General features: G+C 57.7%; 1 protein-coding gene across 1 annotated transcript; it reads right to left on the reverse strand.

The window, feature by feature from the left end:
- Window positions 1-275: 275 nt before the first annotated feature.
- Window positions 276-17,027, reverse strand: LOC139155939 (transmembrane protein 8B-like). The gene is made up of 13 exons (XM_070731318.1): window positions 16,947-17,027; window positions 9,663-9,852; window positions 9,034-9,241; window positions 8,763-8,896; window positions 8,110-8,381; window positions 7,351-7,706; window positions 6,351-6,447; window positions 6,104-6,227; window positions 4,188-4,330; window positions 3,422-3,600; window positions 2,674-2,820; window positions 1,320-1,436; window positions 276-909 (listed from the first exon to the last, which is right to left on the reverse strand). The coding sequence occupies exons 1-13, from the start codon at window positions 17,023-17,025 to the stop codon at window positions 556-558; spliced, it is 2,400 nt and encodes a 799-aa protein (XP_070587419.1). The 5' UTR covers window positions 17,026-17,027; the 3' UTR covers window positions 276-555.
- Between the last annotated feature and the right edge of the window lie 1,583 nt (window positions 17,028-18,610).

Consider the following 18,610-nt stretch of genomic DNA (forward strand, 5'->3'; position numbering starts at 1 on the left):
ATGTACACGTCCATTGGATTAAAACCGAGTGTTAGAAAGGGAGGGTCTGCTGGCACCCGAGCCCCCCCCGAGCCTCCCCCGGCCTTCCTTCCCAGCCTGGGGGAGGCGCTTTCTCCGGCCCAGCGCCCCTGACCCCCAGCCCAAGCTCAAGCGGCGCCGGTGTCCTGGCCGGGCGGGGGCTCCCCTAGGGACCCCTGTGGGCGCCCCCAGACCTCTGAAGCCGGAAGCAGCTGCTGCTGTGTCCGCAGAGGCCTTGAGCTAGCAGGGTCGGGGGCCACTCTCCCTCCCTCCCCCCACAAACGGTCTTGACCGGGCAGCGTGTGCATATTGTGCGGGGGGGGGCGCAAGGGGAAGGGCGTGATCCGAGGCTCCCCTTCCCGGGGTAGGCACGAGGCAGCCCCCCCTCCCTTGGCACCAGAGGCCCTGGGCCGGGAGTGGAGGGGTCCATAGTTGGCACAGAGTCCAGAGCAAGCGTGGTCCGGCTTGTGGGGGGGGAGAGGGGGCTCCCATCCCGGCCGCCCGTCTGTCCAGAGTCCCCTCGGCCGCCGGCCTGCATCAGCTGGTGCAGACGCTGGTGATGGAGGCGGTGGTGCCGGCGGTGCCCGGGTCCACCAGGCCGAGCTCCTCCTGCTCGTTGACGCAGAGCTGGTAGCCGCAGCCCTTCCGCCGAGGCAGGGGTCCCGCCAGCCCGGGGGCCTCGGCCTTGGCCTGGGGCGGCAGCAGGAAGCCCACGCTCCCCGCGATCAGCAGGTGCCAGATGCTGTGGATGTAGAAGTAGTTCTCCTCCGTCTCCACGAAGGCGTAGAGCAGCACGGCCGAGGCCGCGATCAGGGCCCCCGGCAGCAGGCAGAAGGCCCAGCGCTGCCAGGTGGGCGGGTAGCAGTGGCGCCGGCGGATGGTGCGGACCGTCTGCGGGCGGAAGAAGGTGGCCGCCAGTCCAGGAGGCACCGCGGCACAGGAGGGGCGGCTTGTGTGCCTCGGCCATTCTGGGCGGCTCCAGCCACCCCTCCCCACCCCTCCGTCCCCTTGGTTCTCCCGGCCACACAAGGCCTGGCCACAACCCCCGCTGGGAATCAAACCCTCCTTGCCCACCCGACCTCCCCTGTTTGGGGGGCTCGGGCACCCAGGGCTCAGCCCCACTTTTCTGTAGGGCAAGGAGGGGGCTGCTCCCGCGAAGCCAGGCTCTTGACTGTGCCTGGCCTTTGGGGGTCGAAAGGTCTTTCCGTCTGGACGCCCCCCAGGGAGGCTGGGCAGCTGAGCCTCTGGTCAGGCAGCCCAGCTGGGGACCCAGGGGAGGGGCGGGAGGGAGGGGTCCTTACCCAAGCGATGGCCATGACGCCCACGGCGAAGAGGCTGGGCCCCAGCAGGTTCCAGAGGCCGTGGCGGTCCAGCTGCAGGGCCATGGACAGGAGCATCGCCCCCAGCAGGTACAACACCTGTGCAGGGGAAGAGATGAGTGTGATTGGGCGCACAAGGGACGCATCATTGGTGCACATGCTCTCAGTGGGCATCAAAGAAAAGATAAGGTACAACACTTAATATATAGTCCGGGCACAAGTAAGCAACCCGGTCATATTAGGGACCGGTCAATACAAATTGTAAGGATACAAGCCACAAAGTCACAGCCCCACAGTCCCCACAAGTGGGAGGAGATGGGGGATGGGAGCGATGAGAAGATTGACAGTAGTGCAGCCTTAGTGAATAGTCTGACAGTGTGGAGGGAATTGCTTCTTTAGCAGAGTGAGGGCGTTCGGGGAAAAACCTGTCCTTGTGTCTAGTTCTCTCAGTGTGCAGTGCTCTGTAGCGACGTTTTGAGGGTCAGAGCAGAAACAGTTTGTGTCCAGGATGCGAGGGGTCAGTCAATATTTCCCCTGCCCTCTTTTTGACTCTTGCAATCTACCGGTCCTCAATGGGGAAGGCAGGTTGGCAGCCACTGTTTTGTTCTGCCGTTCTGATTCTCCCCTGAAGTCCGTGTCAATCTTGTTGGCTTGCAGAACTGAACCAGACAGTGATGGACGGGCAGATGACAGACTGAGTGAGGCCCCTCCTGGGCTGAGTCTGCCGGCTCAGAAGCACCACCGTCGCAGGAGAGCCAGGCCTGTCCGGCCCCCCTTGCCCTCAGCTGTGCCCAGATCAGCCTGCCTGCCCACAGGTGCCTGGCCACAGGAGCCCTGCCCACCCTGCCCTGGACGGCCCTTCTGGCATGCCCGGCTGCCCTGCAGGGCCTGGGACGGGTGGATACTGGGGCTCTCCTGGAAGGGGAGGAGGGCCCCACAATATGGGGTCTCCTCCCCACATTGGCACAGCAGCGCATGGAGGGGGAGCGTGCCCTGGGGCCCTCGTTTACTCTCAGGGGTGGGGGGGGGAGAGAAGGGGGGCTCAAAGTTGAGGTCATGAGAATTTCTTGTCTTTCAGCCTCCGTCGCGATCCCTCCTTCCCACCCAATGACCCTGCGAGGGAGGCTGGACCCAGAGGGGCTCATGGACCCCTCCCAGGGGATCCCGTCCCTTGGCCAAGCGGGTCCCTATTTCACGGCGATACAACTCTGTGGCCCTGTCCGCCGTCTCCCCTGCCCGGGGTCTCCCGTGGGTGCACTGCCAGCCTGACCCCCAGCCCCCCCCGCCTGCTTCCAACTCCTTCGAGCAGCGCTGCCCCTCCCTCCCTCCTCTCTACCTGTTTGATGACGGGCTGCAGGCGGGCCATGGCGATGACGGTGACCCAGACGGACATGAGGGAGCCCAAGAAGTCGCAGAACTGCAGCACGTCATAGTCCATGATGCAGAAGACCACAATGCCCGGCTGGTCACACGCGTGGTAGAACTGGCAGAGGCAGAAAGGGGGGGCTGATCCCTTGCCCCCACCCGGGCCAGACCCTCCAGCAGCCCGGCTTCTCCCCGCCCCTTCTCCCTGGAGACCCCCTTCTAGGCGAGAGCCCCAGAGGCTGCAGGCGGAAGGGAGCAGCTGAGTGAGTGACCTGGCAGGGAGGCCGGGCTAGATAGAGCCCCCTCCCCAGGACTTGGGGCTGGACCCACAAAGAGGAGGAAGAAGAGGTGCCTCTCCTGGCATGCCGGGCGGCTGGACTGGCCACTGTGGCTGCTGTCTTTGGGACGGGGGGCCACAGGGATCCTTTGGGGATCCTCCACCTGATGGGGGTCACCGGGAACTAGAAACAGGGTGGAAGCCCCCCCACTCCTTCCACCCAGGAGACCGCGTGGCTGGCCAGAGTCTCCCAACTCAAAACGATGGCTTGTTTCTCGGGTGCTGATTGGAAGACGGACAGCCCGGCTCAAGGCCACCGGGGCAGGAAACCAAGTGAGAGGGAGTGACCCCAAACCACAGCAGGTGAGCCCCTCTCCCCTCACTCTGGTCCCTCCAGTCCCTCTGTCTGCCGGGGGAGGGGGGCATCCACGGCAGCTCTCACCGTGGAGAAGAACATGGTGAAGACGTAGACGGCCGCCTCCAGCAGGTATCCGGTCCGCACCGCGATGGCCACCGGAGGGACGAACATGAGGTTGCTGAGGCAGAGGAGGAGGGTGGAGAGCAGCTGGAAGCCGTAGGAGAAGGCGGCCGCGTTGTCCGTGCAGCCCCAGCCGCTCCAGCCTGCGGGCGAGAACGGCCATGGGGGGGCACCCGAGAGGGCGCACTCCCCCCACCCCCACTCCAGGGACTATCTGGGGAGCCCTCATACCCCTTCCCCAAAACTAGGAGTGACCGGGCAGTGGGGGCCGGCACTTATTATTTTTCAAATTTATAGGCCGCCCTTTTCACAAAATTACGATGCGCCAATACATGGAATGAAACCAAGTAGGAAAATTAAAACCCTCCACGAACACCGTGCAACCGTCCCTCATTCGTGCTACGGGCTGGAGCGGAGGACTTCTCAATGGCCCCAGGCCTGCGGGCCTAAGTGTGTTTTCAGAGCCTTTCGGAAGGCCAGAATCTCTGGCGGGGGAGCTGGTTCCAGAAGACCGGGGCCACCACAGAGGAGGCCCTTCCCTATGGTCCTGCCAGCCAGCATTGGGTGGTCAATGGGACCTGGAGGAGGCCGACTGTGTGCGATCTGATCGGTCGCTGGGACGTGTGAGGCAGAAGAGGGTCCCTTAAGAGGAGACAGAGGAGGCGGGACAAGCTGGGAACGGAGCCCCCTCCCCCCAGAGAGCATGCGGGGGCTGGGCCCACCCACTCACCCGCTTTGCACTCGCAGGCCGCGTACAGATAGTTGTTGGTGCGCAGGAGCTTGCACTGGCCGTAGGGGCCGCAGTCGTTGATGCAGGGCGAGAGGAAGGCACGCAGGTAGACCTCTGCGGTCACGTTGCCACAGGACGAAGGCCTGCAGGGGGGAGGAAGGGGGGCAGAGAGGCAGGCTGGGCCGGAGGGAGGGGGGCCCTGGCAGCATCCCACCCCCTGCTTGAGGCCAGGCCCCTGGGCCCTTCTGCTCAGAGGGGGAAACGGACGGAGGACGGAAGAGCCACGCCGGGGCTGGGGGGCTGGGGCTGGTCGTGGCGGGGGGCACAAGCAGCCTCTTCCTCCAGATGGGGGGGGGAGTGAGTGCCACCCAGGAACTGAGGGGGGGGGGCAAGAAAGGGGCCTCGGTTTTGTAACAAGGAGCCGCCTTTGTTGTTTCCAGTGTGGACTCCACACCACCAGTTTCTTCTTACTTCAAACTGGGAAGAACGAAGGCGGCTCCTTGTTACAAAACCGAGGCCCCTTCCTTGCGACTGGCCGTTCAAGAGGGGCAGTTTCTTGAGTTACTGAAGTTGAATTTTGCTCCACAATTCTCCCAGCTCTGGATTCCACACCAACAGTTTCTTCTTACTTCAGAGCTGGGAGAATTGTGTAGCAAAATTCAACTTCAGTAACTCAAAAAACTGCCCCTCTTGAACGGCCAGTCGGTTGTTAACAAGGGGGACTAAGACTATGGTGGGACAACGGACGCGCATAGTTTCTGCGCATGCTCTGCAGAATATGTGTGAGGATGGAAAAGGTGCTGACCAACTGAAAAACAATCCCAACTGAATATGTTTAAAGTGTATACAAAGTGACTGCCCTTCCCCCACTTTCCATCTTCTCCTCTTTTGTTGATACCTTTCTGGTTGGGATCAGGGGTGGGGAGTTCCACTGGCCTCCGCCACCGGTTTGCATCGCCATGTTTCGTGTGTGGCCCCTCATGCAATTCTGCTTCTGCGCATGCTCAGAGGCTATAAACATCCCGAGACACAGCGGAGGGAGCTGGCCAGCTGTGCTAGGGGCAGAGGGGGGGAGGGAAGTATAAACCCCGGAGTGGGGGGGGGGGCGGGGGGGGCCTTTTTCAAGCAGCAGCAGCAGCAGTGGAGGAGGAAAACACTTCAAAACCATAAAACATTCTGGAAAAATCCCGAAAAAAAGATGGTGGCGCCCACCGATCGGCACCAAACGAACCGGATCCATGACGTCACCAGTGGATCGCTACTGGTTCAGGCGATCCGGTCTGGAAAGCCAGAATCCAGCCCTGGTTGGGATGCTGTTTTGACCCACTCAGGGTCTGGGCCCACTGGGCCCTTCGCGTGGCAGAGCTCCCGTCTGCTTCTGTGGGCACCACAGCTGAACCCTCCCTGGCAGCCCCACGGAGAGCCCCACAGGAGCTGGGGCGCCTCCCACCCTGACTGCCCCACCACCGACATCAGAGTGGGGCATTCTGGGAAAGGCTCCTCCCCTGTGGACTCCGTCCCTCCTTCAAGGCCGGCCCCACCCTCTCCCAACATTTAGCTGGGCATTTTGAGAGGACGGCCACCTTTGGCTCCAAGGGGGCCTCATGTGGGGCGCAAAGGGAAAAGTCGACCGCTGAGGGAGCCCCCCCCCAGCCAGTGGAGGAGAGAAACCAGGGCTCTGAAAAGGGAAGGTCTCCCCAGGCAGGGAGGTCCTCCCCCACCAGCTCCGGCCACAGACTGAGACCCCCCCCAACCAGCAGGCACAGGGGCAGCTGAGCCACCCCCTGCTGCTCTTTTAATCCATTTGATTTATAACCCCCCTCCTCTCTTGACGGACCCTGGCGGGTGTACAGCAATGAAAGGGCATACAACCCTTAAATGCGATTCTTTCGTGGTGCCCAGCTGGGCTCTCCTACCTTTGGCCGGTGGTGCAGAGCGAGCGCAGGCTCAAGTACCAGGTCCCCGTTTGGGGGTAGGGGACGCGCAGTCGGGTGAAGGGGGAGGCGGCATTGATGGACAGCAGGAACCCAGCAAGCAGCTCTGCCAAGGAGAAGCCGCGGCTGAGGGCAGCTGGCCTGACTGCTTGCCCTGCGAGGGCTGCCCCCCCGGACAGTCCCTGCTGCTCTCATTGCAGATGGTGTGAGGGGGGGTGTCTGCCTTTACCTGTCTGGCAGGTCACTGGGGAGTCCCTTTCGGAGGCCAAAGGCACCTCGTGGTTCAGGCAGGCAAAGATGGTGGCATTCTCCCCGTGCAGAGAGGACTAAAGGGAGGGAGACGGGGCGGCACCATCATCTTCCTCATCAGACCTTCCGTGAGGTCTCCTTCTCGCCCCCACCCTCAGCTCTGCCCCCGGGATGTCTCAGGGCCCCCACTCTCTGGCCGCCCAGCCCCTCCTGCACCCCACGGCCCCTGATGGCTGCTGAGCCCTGTTAGTCCCACGTACATAACTGCTTGGCTTTGGCAACAGGCGCTGCTCAAAAACAATAAAGGGAGCCCTCAAAGAACCCATCCTAGATCTGAAGGAATGAAACATTCTCCTTGAATCCTTTGTTCTGTACAAGGTTGAATGTGCACAACAGCAGGTGAAATGGATGGTCAATCAGTGTTGCTTCCTAAGTGGACAGTTTCATTTCACAGAAGTTTGATTTACTTGGAATTATATTATGTTGTTTAAGGGTTCCCTTTTTTTTTGAGCAGTGTATAAACAAACTAACAATGTATGCTTAAATGTATTAGAACACTGTTGCTTTAAGAGCTAGTGTTGCAGATGGCCACTAGAGGGAGCCAGAAGTGTCATTCTCGGCTGTTTCTGTTATGTTCTCTGTGACTGCTGTAGTAGAAACTGCATGTTAAATGCTGGTTTATGGACTTGTAAGCTGAACAAGTAAGACTTATAGTGTTGTGTATGTATTGACTGATTTAACTGTGTATGACTAGGACTGTTCTTGACCGAGATATTTGCCAAAGTAAATAATATTTTATACGCTTGATGCACCTGGTTGGCTGAACCGTTGCTCAGATCCCGGGGCCGTTGGATGGAAGTCTGCTACAACGCCCCGTTTCCTCTGCGTGTGTGAATCTTTGACAACTCGGAGATCACTCTGCACACTCCTTGACAACTCCCCCACCCCCCACCCTCGAGAGACTTGCCAAGTGGACGCACCACATTCAGCTTCAGCTCCAGGTTGAGGATCCCGCCACTGTCCAGCACCGGCAGGAGGTTGATGGCAAAGACGGCTGGACGGTCGGGGGGCACCGACACGTTGGGCCCGAAGAAGATGTAGAAGTGCACGGAGAAGGTGTCCAGCTCGTTGCGCAGAGTGGGCCGCGTGGGCCAGCAGTGCTCCCCCCCTCTGGGAGGCCTGGGGGGCGTGGGCGGGGCTGGGGGCTGGGGGCTGCTGGGGAGGGAGGGGGACAAGAGGTCAGCCAAGGCCAGCCCTCCCGGGGAGCCGAAGGAGTGAGGCATGTTCAAGTGGGAGGCCGGGAGCTGAGCTTCCCCCAGGCCGGTCCGGGAGCAGTCTGCAAAGACAGAGGGGACGGCATTTGGATCCTGGTCCACCCAGCGGCCCCTCCCCTCCCCCACAACAGGGCAGCCTCCTCCGCTCTCCCCCTTTTGGGATTCCTGGATCCAGTCAGGGACCGTTTTCAGAAAAGGGGCAGAGAAGGGAGCCAACCGAGGCCCCTGGGGTCCCCCTCCCCTTCCCCTCATCAGGCACCCCCACCTCAAGACAGACACTCAGCGTGCTACTGGGGAGGGGTCAGGGGTCTGGATGGGTCCATGACCCGTTTGGGAAACGCGTCCCACCCGGTGGGCCTGCTCCGTTCCGCGGAGTCTGTCACGTCCACAGGTGGTGTCTCCAGAGGCCCAGGTGAGCCCGGTGCTTCCCACCCCGGCAGCCCCTTCCCCGTGGGCCCAGCTCACCCTTCAGCTGCACGCCCAGCTGGAAGCTGATCCGGTCGGGCAGCGGCAGAAGCCTCTCCACCAGGATGAAGTACCAGTTTTGCCAGAAGGGCTGCTCCAGCACCAGGCGGCAGGGCAGCTGCTCTCGGCAGTCCACGGCGGTGGAATTGTGCAGAGGGGGGGCCTTGCCACGCACCCTCAGCCCCAGTGGGCAGCCTGGCGCACTCTGGTTGCCCCTGTGGCAGCCGCGCAACTGCACGAGCACCCTGGAGGTGTAGCTGGGGACGAAGACCCTGCGGGCCAAGGGGTCTCGCGTCAGGGTGGGCAGCTGCCCCTGCCAGAGGCGGCCCAGGACGGGCAGGCCAAGCTTCCAGCAGGCACTGGGGGAAAGGGGGGCTCCCTCTTTGACTTTCATTCAATCCGAGCCCCCCCGCCCCCCTCCAATGATGTCATGGCTTTCCCAGCATGCCTCTTGCTGCCAGGAAAGTAGGTTCTCCTTCCAGGTGGTCAGTTTTGAACTGGGAGGCGAGTGTGGAGCTGGTGCCCTGGCTGGGCCTGCGGGGTCGTCCCTGGGGACCCCGGCTAGATCAGTGGGGGCCTCCTGCGTTCCCCTCCTGGGATTCTACGCTGCCTTGGGAACCCCTTGCCTCATGGTTCCCTGGTGCCCCACTCACTTGTAGAGCAGGGACCGATTGTGGGGGGAGAGGACGTGCTCCGTCTCGTAGCCCGGGTGCAGCAGCCCAATGCCCACCAGGCGCTGGACGATGAGCTGCGGCTGGAAGAGATACTGGCAGTCCTCTGCGAGTCCCTGTGGGGGGGAGGGGCCCTGTCAGGAGACCCCAGCCCAGCCCAACTGCCCCCCACCCGCACGCCCAGCCTTGCAGGGAGGCCCCGGGACTGCCCCCCTTCCAGGGAACAGCCTGCCCTCCCGCAGCCGTCACTCACCTTGACAGAGATCTTGCCCTGCTCTTTGGGCAGGTGGGCGGCCAGGAACCAGTCCCCGGGCAGGGGGCTGGTGATGTTGAAGACCCCCGTGGTCCGGTTGGGCAGCGTCCAGGTGAGCGTGAGGGCAAAGGAGCCGGGCACAGCCGTGTCCCTGGGGAAGTGCATGCCCAGGGGGTTAATGACGGGGGGCGCTCCTGAGCGGAAGTACCTGCCCAGAGAGACAGAGGGAAGAGTTGGAGGCAGGGGGGGGGGCGGGCGGGCGGGGGCTGCAAGAGGAGGAGGAGGGGGGCTGGGGAGTGCTCTGCCAGGATGGGCATCCAGCCCCCCCCTGCTTTGGGCCTGGAAAGCTTCCCCTATCCTGCTGCCCGGTGGGGGGGGGTGCAGTGGGGTAGCAAAAATGGAGCTCCACCCCAGAGCCCCCAACCTGCACTGAAAGAGGCTGAAGGAAAATGCAGGCCGTGGGGTAGTAAAAACCTTGGTAGCCCTTCCCTGCCCCACTCCCTCCCCAGTTTCCAAAGTTTTGGGCCTCCCACCAATTCCGCCAGGGCCGGCCATTCGCTCGGGGCCTGGGGACTGGTTGAAGGTTGAGCAAGCGTGGCAGCCGGCATGGCCCCCTGGCCTCGACTCACACGGTGACGCTGCGGTCCGGGCAACGGTCCCCGAGGGAGCCGCCCTGCTCTTTGAAGGTGACCAGGTTCCAGACGGCCACCGCCGTGTCCTCCGGGATGCGGAAGTGGAAGAGCTCCAGGCTGGTGAAGGAGCGGAAGGCGTTCAGCTTGCGCGGGGTCCGGGTGAAGTAGTCGGTCACCAGCAGCCCAGCTGCGGAGAGAGAGGCAGTGCGGACGGCGGTCGGAGGGTGCTGGGCAGGGCCGGGGTGCGAAGACAAGCCTGTGCCTGGAGGGGGAGCCGGGAGCCCCCTCCCCCAAGAGAGGCCGAAGAGGCGGCCAGGCGCTTTCCTCCCCCCCCCCCCGTGAAACGGTCTTGCAGCGCTTCCAAGGAGAACCTGCAGAAAGTTCTCTGGGGGGAAGACTCAGCTGGCCTAAGACCTCCCCCCCACCAGCAAGCCCACCGAGGCCCTCCCCAGAAGGACCGACTGGGCCTGCCTTCCAGAGAAGGTCCCGCTGCCCTTCCACCCCGCACTTGCAGAGAACGGACCCTGGAAAGGGCCTTTCTGAGGACGCCCAGCAGCCCTTCTGCAAATGGCTGTCTCAGCCATGTTGGACGCAAACTCCAAAAAGCTCACACCAGCCCTCCAACAACCTTTGAGAAAGTCAAGGCCCAGGGATGGAAACACCACAATGGGAGGGGGGGGCTGGGGAGAAACTCAGTCTAGAGACAAGGCTCCCAATGGAAGACGCTTGACCCAAAGGCCGTCTCTGAAGACCCGCAGAGCAGCCGGGCAGTGGAGAGGAGGAAGCCGGCTGGAGCTACAGGCGCACCGGAGTGTTTCCTTCCTGCCTCCCTTGCAGGATTAGCTCTGTAAAGGGGGGATGGTCTCTTCCAAGCACCAGTTCTCAGAACTGCCCAGAAAATCAATATCCCGCTCGGGAGGACTGGTGCGATGCGGCCGCATCCCGTCTCTGGCCGAGTGGGCCCTTCTCTCCCTTTGCATGGGACCCAGAGAGGGGACCCAGGGTGCAGGCAGCCTGCTGGGGGGCTGGGGTGCGTGGGAGCGCATGGCAACCTGGAAGAAATCTGGACAGAGAGCGTCATCGGGCAAGGGCATGTGCGAGGGGGGGGGCTACCTTTGCCTCCGTGAGATCCCCCCACTGGGAAGCCCAGCCTGTTGCCCCAAATCTCCCTCCCCCGCACTGGGAGCCCCCTAGGAGCCCCCTTCCCAGAGCCGGACGGAGGTGCCTGTGCAGGAGCCCTGCACCACCTGCGGTTTCTCACGCCCCCTCCCCAAAGGGGCCCAGTAGTTCTTCCCTTTTGTGGAAGGATTCTGACCTCTAACCCTCTCATCCCTTGTGGTCCTGGGATTCTGTCTGAGAGCTGTAATCGGGTCCGTTGCTTTCTGGAGCCCGAGAGCAGCCAGGCCCGCCTTCTGCGTGGTTCTCTGGGGTGAGCTTGTCTGTGGGGCTGGTGGGGGCTTTGAAGCCGTGTTTTAAGGAGTGGTTTTGGGGTAGGGAGCGGCTTCTAGGTTAACTTACTGGCCTGATTACCTATAAAGCCCTACATGGCATCGGACCAGAATCAGGTCCCACAGAGTTGGCCTTTCCCAGGTCCCGTCGACCAAACAATGTCATCTGGCAGGGCCTAGGAGCAGAGCCTTCTTCATGGCAGCTCTGGCCCTCAACTACCCCCGGAGATTCAAACTGCCCCCACCCTCCTTGCCTTTCACAAGAGCCTGAAGACCTATGTCGCCAGGCATGGGGCAACTAATGTATCCCCTTTTCTGACCATTAAAGTTATGTGTATGATTGTGTAATATAAATTGTTTTTAAGAAAATGGGTTTTAGCTACAGTTTGAATTATTAGATTTGTTTGTATTGTTTTATTGTTGTTGTGAGCCACCCCGAGTCTTCAGAGAGGGGTGGCATACAAATCTAATAAATTATTATTATCGTTATCATTATCGTTATCGTTATTGTTATAATTATCATTATCGTTATAATTATCATTATCATTATCATTATTATTATCATTATCGTTATTGTTATCGTTATAATTATCGTTATTGTTATCGTTATAATTATCGTTATCGTTATCGTTATCATTATAGTTATAGTTATAGTTATAGTTATCGTTATAATTATCATTATCATTATCATTATTATTATCATTATCATTATTGTTATCGTTATAATTACCGTTATCGTTATCGTTATAATTATAGTTATAGTTATCGTTATAATTATCATTATCATTATCATTATTATTATCATTATCATTATTGTTATCGTTATAATTACCGTTATCGTTATCGTTATAATTATAGTTATAGTTATCGTTATCGTTATTGTTATAATTATCGTTATAATTATCGTTATAATTATCGTTATCATTATCATTATTATTATCATTATCATTATTGTTATCGTTATAATTACCGTTATCGTTATCGTTATAATTATAGTTATAGTTATCGTTATCGTTATTGTTATTGTTATCGTTATAATTATCATTATCGTTATCGTTATCGTTATCGTTATCGTTATCGTTATAATTATCGTTATAGTTATCGTTATAATTATCGTTATAATTATCGTTATCATTATCATTATTATTATCATTATCATTATTGTTATCGTTATAATTACCGTTATCGTTATCGTTATAATTATAGTTATAGTTATCGTTATCGTTATCGTTATTGTTATTGTTATCGTTATCATTATCATTATCATTATCGTTATCGTTATCGTTATCGTTATCGTTATAATTATCGTTATCGTTATCGTTATCGTTATCGTTATCGTTATCGTTATCGTTATCGTTATCGTTATCGTTATCGTTATCGTTATCGTTATCCTTGCAAGCCAGTCAGAGTCTGTTGGGGTGGGTGGTTGTAATAAATGTAACCAGCTAATGTTGCCCTGGCCATTCTGCCTCACTGCCCCATTTGTCTTTTCTCACGGCCAAACATGCCCAGCTTATTGGCCTCCTCCCAGGACTCCAGCTGGTCCAGCTGCTCAACCCTAGACGATCCCATCAAGTAGACAACCAGCTAAGCCTGAGCCAGCAGTGGGCAGCGGCAGCCAAAAAGGGCCAATGCCATCCCAAATTGCATTAAGGACACAATCAAGATTAAGTGAGGCAGTAAGACCACACCTGGATTCCCACGTCCACTTTTGGTCATCACACTATAAAAATATGTTGAGACTCTAGAAAAAGTGCAGATGAGAGCAACCAGGGTGATCAGGGGGTTTGGAGACGAAAACATACGAAGGGCGGCTGCACGGACTGGACCAGGGGGGACAGGAGAGCAGCCTTCCGATATTTGAGGGGGCTGCCACAGAGAGGAGGACGGGGGTCAAGCTGTTTTATAAAGCACCTGAAGGAAGGACAAGGAGCAATGGATGGAAACCGTTGGCATGTCTCGGTGCAGCTAGGCTACGAGACCTTCGACAAACACGGAGCAGAGTGTGTGGAGGTGCGATACAGCCAGTAATGACACAGACTTAGTCTGCTAAACAAGTATTATTTTCATATATACGTATCTACAAGCACAAAGCAGAAATAATCAACAAACCACACATAGCAGCACGAAGCAGAAAAATACTCCCTCCTCTCTCCAGCGCCATCAACAGGAGAGAGTGCTGGCGCCCTCTTCTGGCTAACCAGCCAAAGTCCTTAAAGAGATATTGTAACTGTAAAAACACAAACTACAATTGGTAGTTTAACGCACATGGCAACCCCAAACATCGGTGTGTACCATGTACTAACAATCTCCCCCCTTGGGGTTGATAATTGTTAAACACAGTTGCATTTACTGCTTCAGGTTATACCTGGTGCAACTATCAGTGTGTAGTTTAGCACCTTGCGCGTTGGTGAAATTGTCAGCGAGGTTTTCAGTACTTTCGCAGTACTCTAATTTGATTGGGCCATCTTGAACACACTCCCTTGCATGGGAATAAGTTCTCCATAATGCGACGGTTCCACAACTGCACAAGCTACATTAGCCTTGTAGCTATCCGTCTCTTTCCCAACCCTAGGACCTCTCCCTGGAACAACAACATCGCTAGTACTTGACATTGGTTCTTCCTTCTCCTCACTCTTAATGTCCACTACTGGAGCACTTTCACTTGTACCAGGCGCTTCCTCAGCCGATAACTCCTCCTCACCTGACCCATCAGTCTCTGGCAGCTATCCTCCTTCTCTACAAACAAAGGAGACCGGGCGACAACTTCTACCCTATTCCATCCAGTCTGTTCTAGGAACTTGGAGCTTGCTCTGTAGCTGCACACACCAGTGTTCCTAAGCCAGAACTTAAAAGATCTGTGGTTGTTATGACTGACCAAAACTGACCAAGGAGAGATTCGACCAGGAAATAAGGAGGAACGATCAACCGATGGAACACAGGTTGGGGGAGCTTCGTCCCTTGGAGACTTTCACGAAGAGGCTGGACCGCCATCGGTCAGCAAGGGTGGAGGGACGTGATGGAGAACCTGTGGCATGAGTTACACAGGTGGCACATGGGGGCCCTATCGGAGACCACGCAAGGGGCTGCCCTGTGTCAGCTACAGCAGCATGCACACACTGGCCAGCTGGTTTTTGGCCTTGGGGGAGGCCGTTTTGCCCTCCGGAGGCTTCCGGAAGCTTCCCTGAAGGCTCCGGAATGTGAAAAACAGCACACTGGGCAAACCGGACGTCCGTTTTTCCAAGCTTCCATTTTGCCCCTTTGTTCACCCTCCCAGATTTCAGAGCGACCTGTGCACATGCGTGGGGATGGGAGGGTTTGTGCGCATGTGCAGGGAGCAGTGTGTGCAAGGGATGCACATGTGTGGGGGAGGGGATGAGTGTGGGCGCGTGCGTGCGTGCGTGCACACATACACACACCACAGCCTTTTGGCACGCAAACCAAAAGTTCGCCCTCCCTGGTGCAGGTCTCCCGCTTGAGTGGGGGGTTGGACTTATTCATTTATTTTATTTTATGTTATTTGACTTCTATGCCGCCCCCTCCGACAGGACTCAGGGCGGGAGGGACCTTGTAGGTGCTCATTAAATGGAGATCCCACTTGATCCCTTCCAACTCTGTTCATCTGTTCATCAAACGTTGCCCGGTCTATTTTTGAAAACTTCCAGCAATGCAGAAGCCACAGAGAAGAACTCTGGGAGGGAAGCTGGACCTCTCTTTAATAAGCCCCCACCCAACACTTCTTGCTCTGGAGAATAAGTCCGTCCCTTCTCCTTGGGGACAGCCCCTCGAAGACCAGAAGGTGCCTATCCTGTCACCCCAGCCCTGTTCTTTGATAGACAAGACCAGAGGTAGGACAAGTGGGCTCTTCTATGACCTGTGGACTTCAACTCCCAGAATTCCTCAGCTTGCATGATTGGCTCAGGAATTCTGGGAGTTGAAGTCCACAAGCCATAGAAGAGTCACCTTGGCCTACCCCTGGTAGACGTACCTAGCTCCCTCAACCCTTCTTCGCATGATCTTGCCTCCAGACCCTTTGTCATCTTTGCTGCTCTTCTCTGCACACTTTTTAGGGTCTCGGCATCTTTTTTAGGTATCATGGTGACCGGAACTCTGTGGTATCTTCCAAGCGTGGCCTCACCAGTGCAATAGAGACTAGTACTATGAAGTCTCGTGGTCTGGATCCTCTCCTCCTCTTGATGCACCCCAGGACTGCAATGGCTTTTTTGGCAGCTGCAGCACACGGCCGGCTGGTACTGAAGCGGGGGTCCCAGGAGTGGGTTCCAACTCCCATCGCTTCTTGTTTGTGTGCACACCTGCGCACATGTATGCACAGAAGTGTCCCGGGAGTGTGGCCGGAGCGTCCCACTGCCACCACTACCAATTCACCAAACCGGGCCGAACCGAGAGCAACCCACCACTGGGTGATCCAGCAGGACACCTAAATTCCCCACAGGGTTACTTCTGTCGGCCCAGGTCCCTTCTATAGCTATGCATGTCATTTGGCTGCCTACATGTTTTCTCACAGGCGAATTGCGTCTTGTTGGATGGGACCCGATGCTCAGCTCTGCCAAGATCCTTCCGGAAGGGTTAGCAATTTCCCTCAAGATTGGAATCAGCTGCAAATCTGCTGAGCTTCAATCTCCTCATGTAGACGTGGAAGAGTCCAGGGCCTGAGACAGACAGAGGCTGCCCCACTCCATCCTCCCCTCTGTGTAGGCAAAATCAGCCGGCTGATTAACCGGTTGGACAGCCAGCTACAAACCCATCCAGTGGTGATGCTGCCTATCCCACATTGTCTCATCTTTATTTATTATCTTTTATTAACTGGACATTTACGCCGCCCCTCTCCTTGCCAAGAAGTAGCCCGTGGTCTATTTTATCAAATGCATTACTGGAGTCCAAGTATACTTTGCCAGAGCATTTAACTGGTCCACTAATATAGTCACATATAAATCCAATAAATCTAATCTAATCTAATCACTCAATCAAAGAAGGATATAGGATTTGTCTGGCATGGCCTGTTTTCAAGAAGCCCTGCTGCTCCTTCACACATGCATGTCCCCAATGGCTGCATAGAAGCTGAGGAGGGAAGCGAGGGGGGGCATCAGAGCCCAATCTGTGACGTCAGACCCATGACATCTGGGTTCGGCTTCAGGGTTGCCCCCCAAGGTTGAGCAATCTAGGAATTCTCAGTGTGGCGTTTGAAATCCCATCCCCCCGTGTCTCTTCCAGGAAAGAAGCAGGAGACCCACAGTTGGAGAAACACAAGTGAAACAGCCTCTGCTGGAGAGCACAAAAGAGCTCCCTGCGGAAAGCCCCCAACTATCAGGCAGGGGTGCCACCAGAGAGGCGGCCCTGTAGCAGGCAGGCCAGCCCAGGGAAAGGACCCCTCCGCCCCGCACTCTCCTCTGGAGGACAGGAACAAGGCACACTCTGGGCTTCGGCAGCTGGAGCCAAGCAAGGCAGCAGGCTGCCTGGGGACATTCCACCAGGGACTGGATGCAGGCCCAGCGGGTGGGAAGCCCCGCTGCTTCCCGCCCCCTCCCTATGGACCCCGCAGGGTCTTTGGCCGGACCGCCCGAGGGCTGCCTGGAAGGGCCGCTGGGAGGCCAGATGGCCAAGCCCGGTCCAGAAAGGCGCCGGGTCTCCCGCGAAGCTGGGCGGGAAATGCCGCTGAGGCCCGCAGCTCTCTTCGCCAGGCTCCCTTCAGCACCTCGGCGAGGGAGAGCTCCGAGCGACTGGCCGGTGGGCTTTGCGGGGCCCCTCCGGGCGGCTCCTTCAGCACCCCGGACAGCGCCCCCCCCCCCCCCCCCGCGCGCGCTCACTCACTCACCGGCCGGCGGGCGGAGGCTGAGTCCGGCCAACAGCTGGAGCAGCAGCAGCTGGAGCCGCCCGAGCGCCGCGCCGCCCATGCCGAGACGTCCGCGCCGGGACGGGCCGCAGCGCCGGGGCTCCCGCAGAAGTGGCCGCAGCCATGACGTCGTCGAGGCCGGCTGCCGCCGGGACACCGCGCCTTCCCCATTGGCCCGGCGCGAGGGGCTGCCCGGGGAGGCCGCCGGTGCCCATTGGCCGCCACAACCGCCGCTCACCCGCCCGCCCACCCGCGGAGCAGGAAGGCTCCGCCCATGCCACGGCCCGGGGCCCGCCGCGCCGATAGGTTGCGCGCTTGCCCGGCGTGGACGAGGCGGCGGGGGCGCGAGATGCGGGCCCGGAAAGCCGCGATTGGACCAGTGCGGAGCCGTGGGCGCCTGGAATAAGGAGCGGGCCGGCGCCGGAGCTTGGAGGCCGCCTTCCGGCCTCCGAAGGGTCCTGGCGGGGAAGCGGGCACCGCGGGGGCGCAGCAGAGGCGGGGAATGGCCGTCGGTCCCTTATGCGGCCTCAAGCACCGTCTCCAGAAGCGGGGAGTCCATCTAAACTGGGCTTTCCCTTCGCCTTCAGCCCCACTGCCGACCGTGTGGAGGACCTTCGGGGAGAGGCTGCATACAAATCTAATAAATTATTATTATTGTTATTGTTTTGTTGTTGTTGTTGTTTTGTTGTTGTTTTGTTATTATTATTATTATTATTATTATTATTATTATTATTATTATTACGTCTGCTGCCTTCTTCCCGCACCACGGTGACTGCAACCGGCTTGATGTTTTAGCACAAATGGTGACATAATGCCAGCCCATGATTCGGTCAATCAACTGCTGTGATGGACAGCAGAGAAACAGGAAGCTGCCCTGTTTTGTCACCCGGGCTTCCCAGTCCAAGGAGGGAAGCTTGATGGGGGGGGGGTGTTGTGCACCTCCCCCTCTCCCCAACCTTCCTCTCTATCGCTGCATTAGCACCCCCACGGAGAAGGGGGGGATTCTTCTCCCGTTGCTATTCGGGGGGCTGCCCTCAACCACCACCCCCGCCTGTGGCTGCAGCAAAGAGCACTTGGATCCCCGTGCAAACATACAACACACACAAAATGAAGGGAAGCAATCACGAGCCGAGCTTCAAAAGAAATACACTCATTTATTAGGAGCTACATCATGGCCATACTCCAATAGAGTCAGAACTGGCCTCACATGGTTTATGGGCCCCCATGGCCCTGTCTGCCCCCTTCTCCCTGGGCATGTCACACATCACATTCTCCATGAATCATGTTGGCGGGCTGTGAAACCCTCCTCCTCCTGCTGACTCCGGCAACCGAGGACACAATCTCCGCAGAGGCGTTTGTGGAAAGTCGCTTCATCTGGGGCAATCAAGCAGCTCCGTCAGTTCTCCCCCCATCGCCTGCTTAGGGCAACTTGACAATCAGCCTCTTGCCCCCAGCAGTCGGGGTCCTCATTTTACTGACCTTGGAAAGGTGGGAGTCTAAATCAACCTTGAACCAGTCAGGATCAAACTGCAGGCGGGATTGAACCGCTGGCAGTCAGCAGAGTTAGCCAGCAACACTGCACTCTAGCCACTGTGCCACCGTAGCTCTTGACAGATGGGGAGCAACACATTCTGTCATGAATGGAG

The sequence above is a fragment of the Erythrolamprus reginae genome, unplaced genomic scaffold, assembly GCF_031021105.1.
Source record: "Erythrolamprus reginae isolate rEryReg1 unplaced genomic scaffold, rEryReg1.hap1 scaffold_149, whole genome shotgun sequence".
NCBI lineage: Eukaryota > Metazoa > Chordata > Lepidosauria > Squamata > Dipsadidae > Erythrolamprus > Erythrolamprus reginae.

Excerpts from the sequence above, each read along its gene's own strand:
- LOC139155939 (XM_070731318.1), bottom strand. The coding sequence starts at position 17,025 with ATGGGCGGCGCGGCGCTCGGGCGGCTCCAGCTGCTGCTGCTCCAGCTG. Across the intron at positions 7,707-8,109 it reads GCTGGGCGTGCAGCTGAAGG|ACTGCTCCCGGACCGGCCTG; the intron begins GTGAGCTGGGCC and ends CTGTCTTTGCAG. Across the intron at positions 3,601-4,187 it reads GGCCTGCGAGTGCAAAGCGG|GCTGGAGCGGCTGGGGCTGC; the intron begins GTGAGTGGGTGG and ends TCTCGCCCGCAG.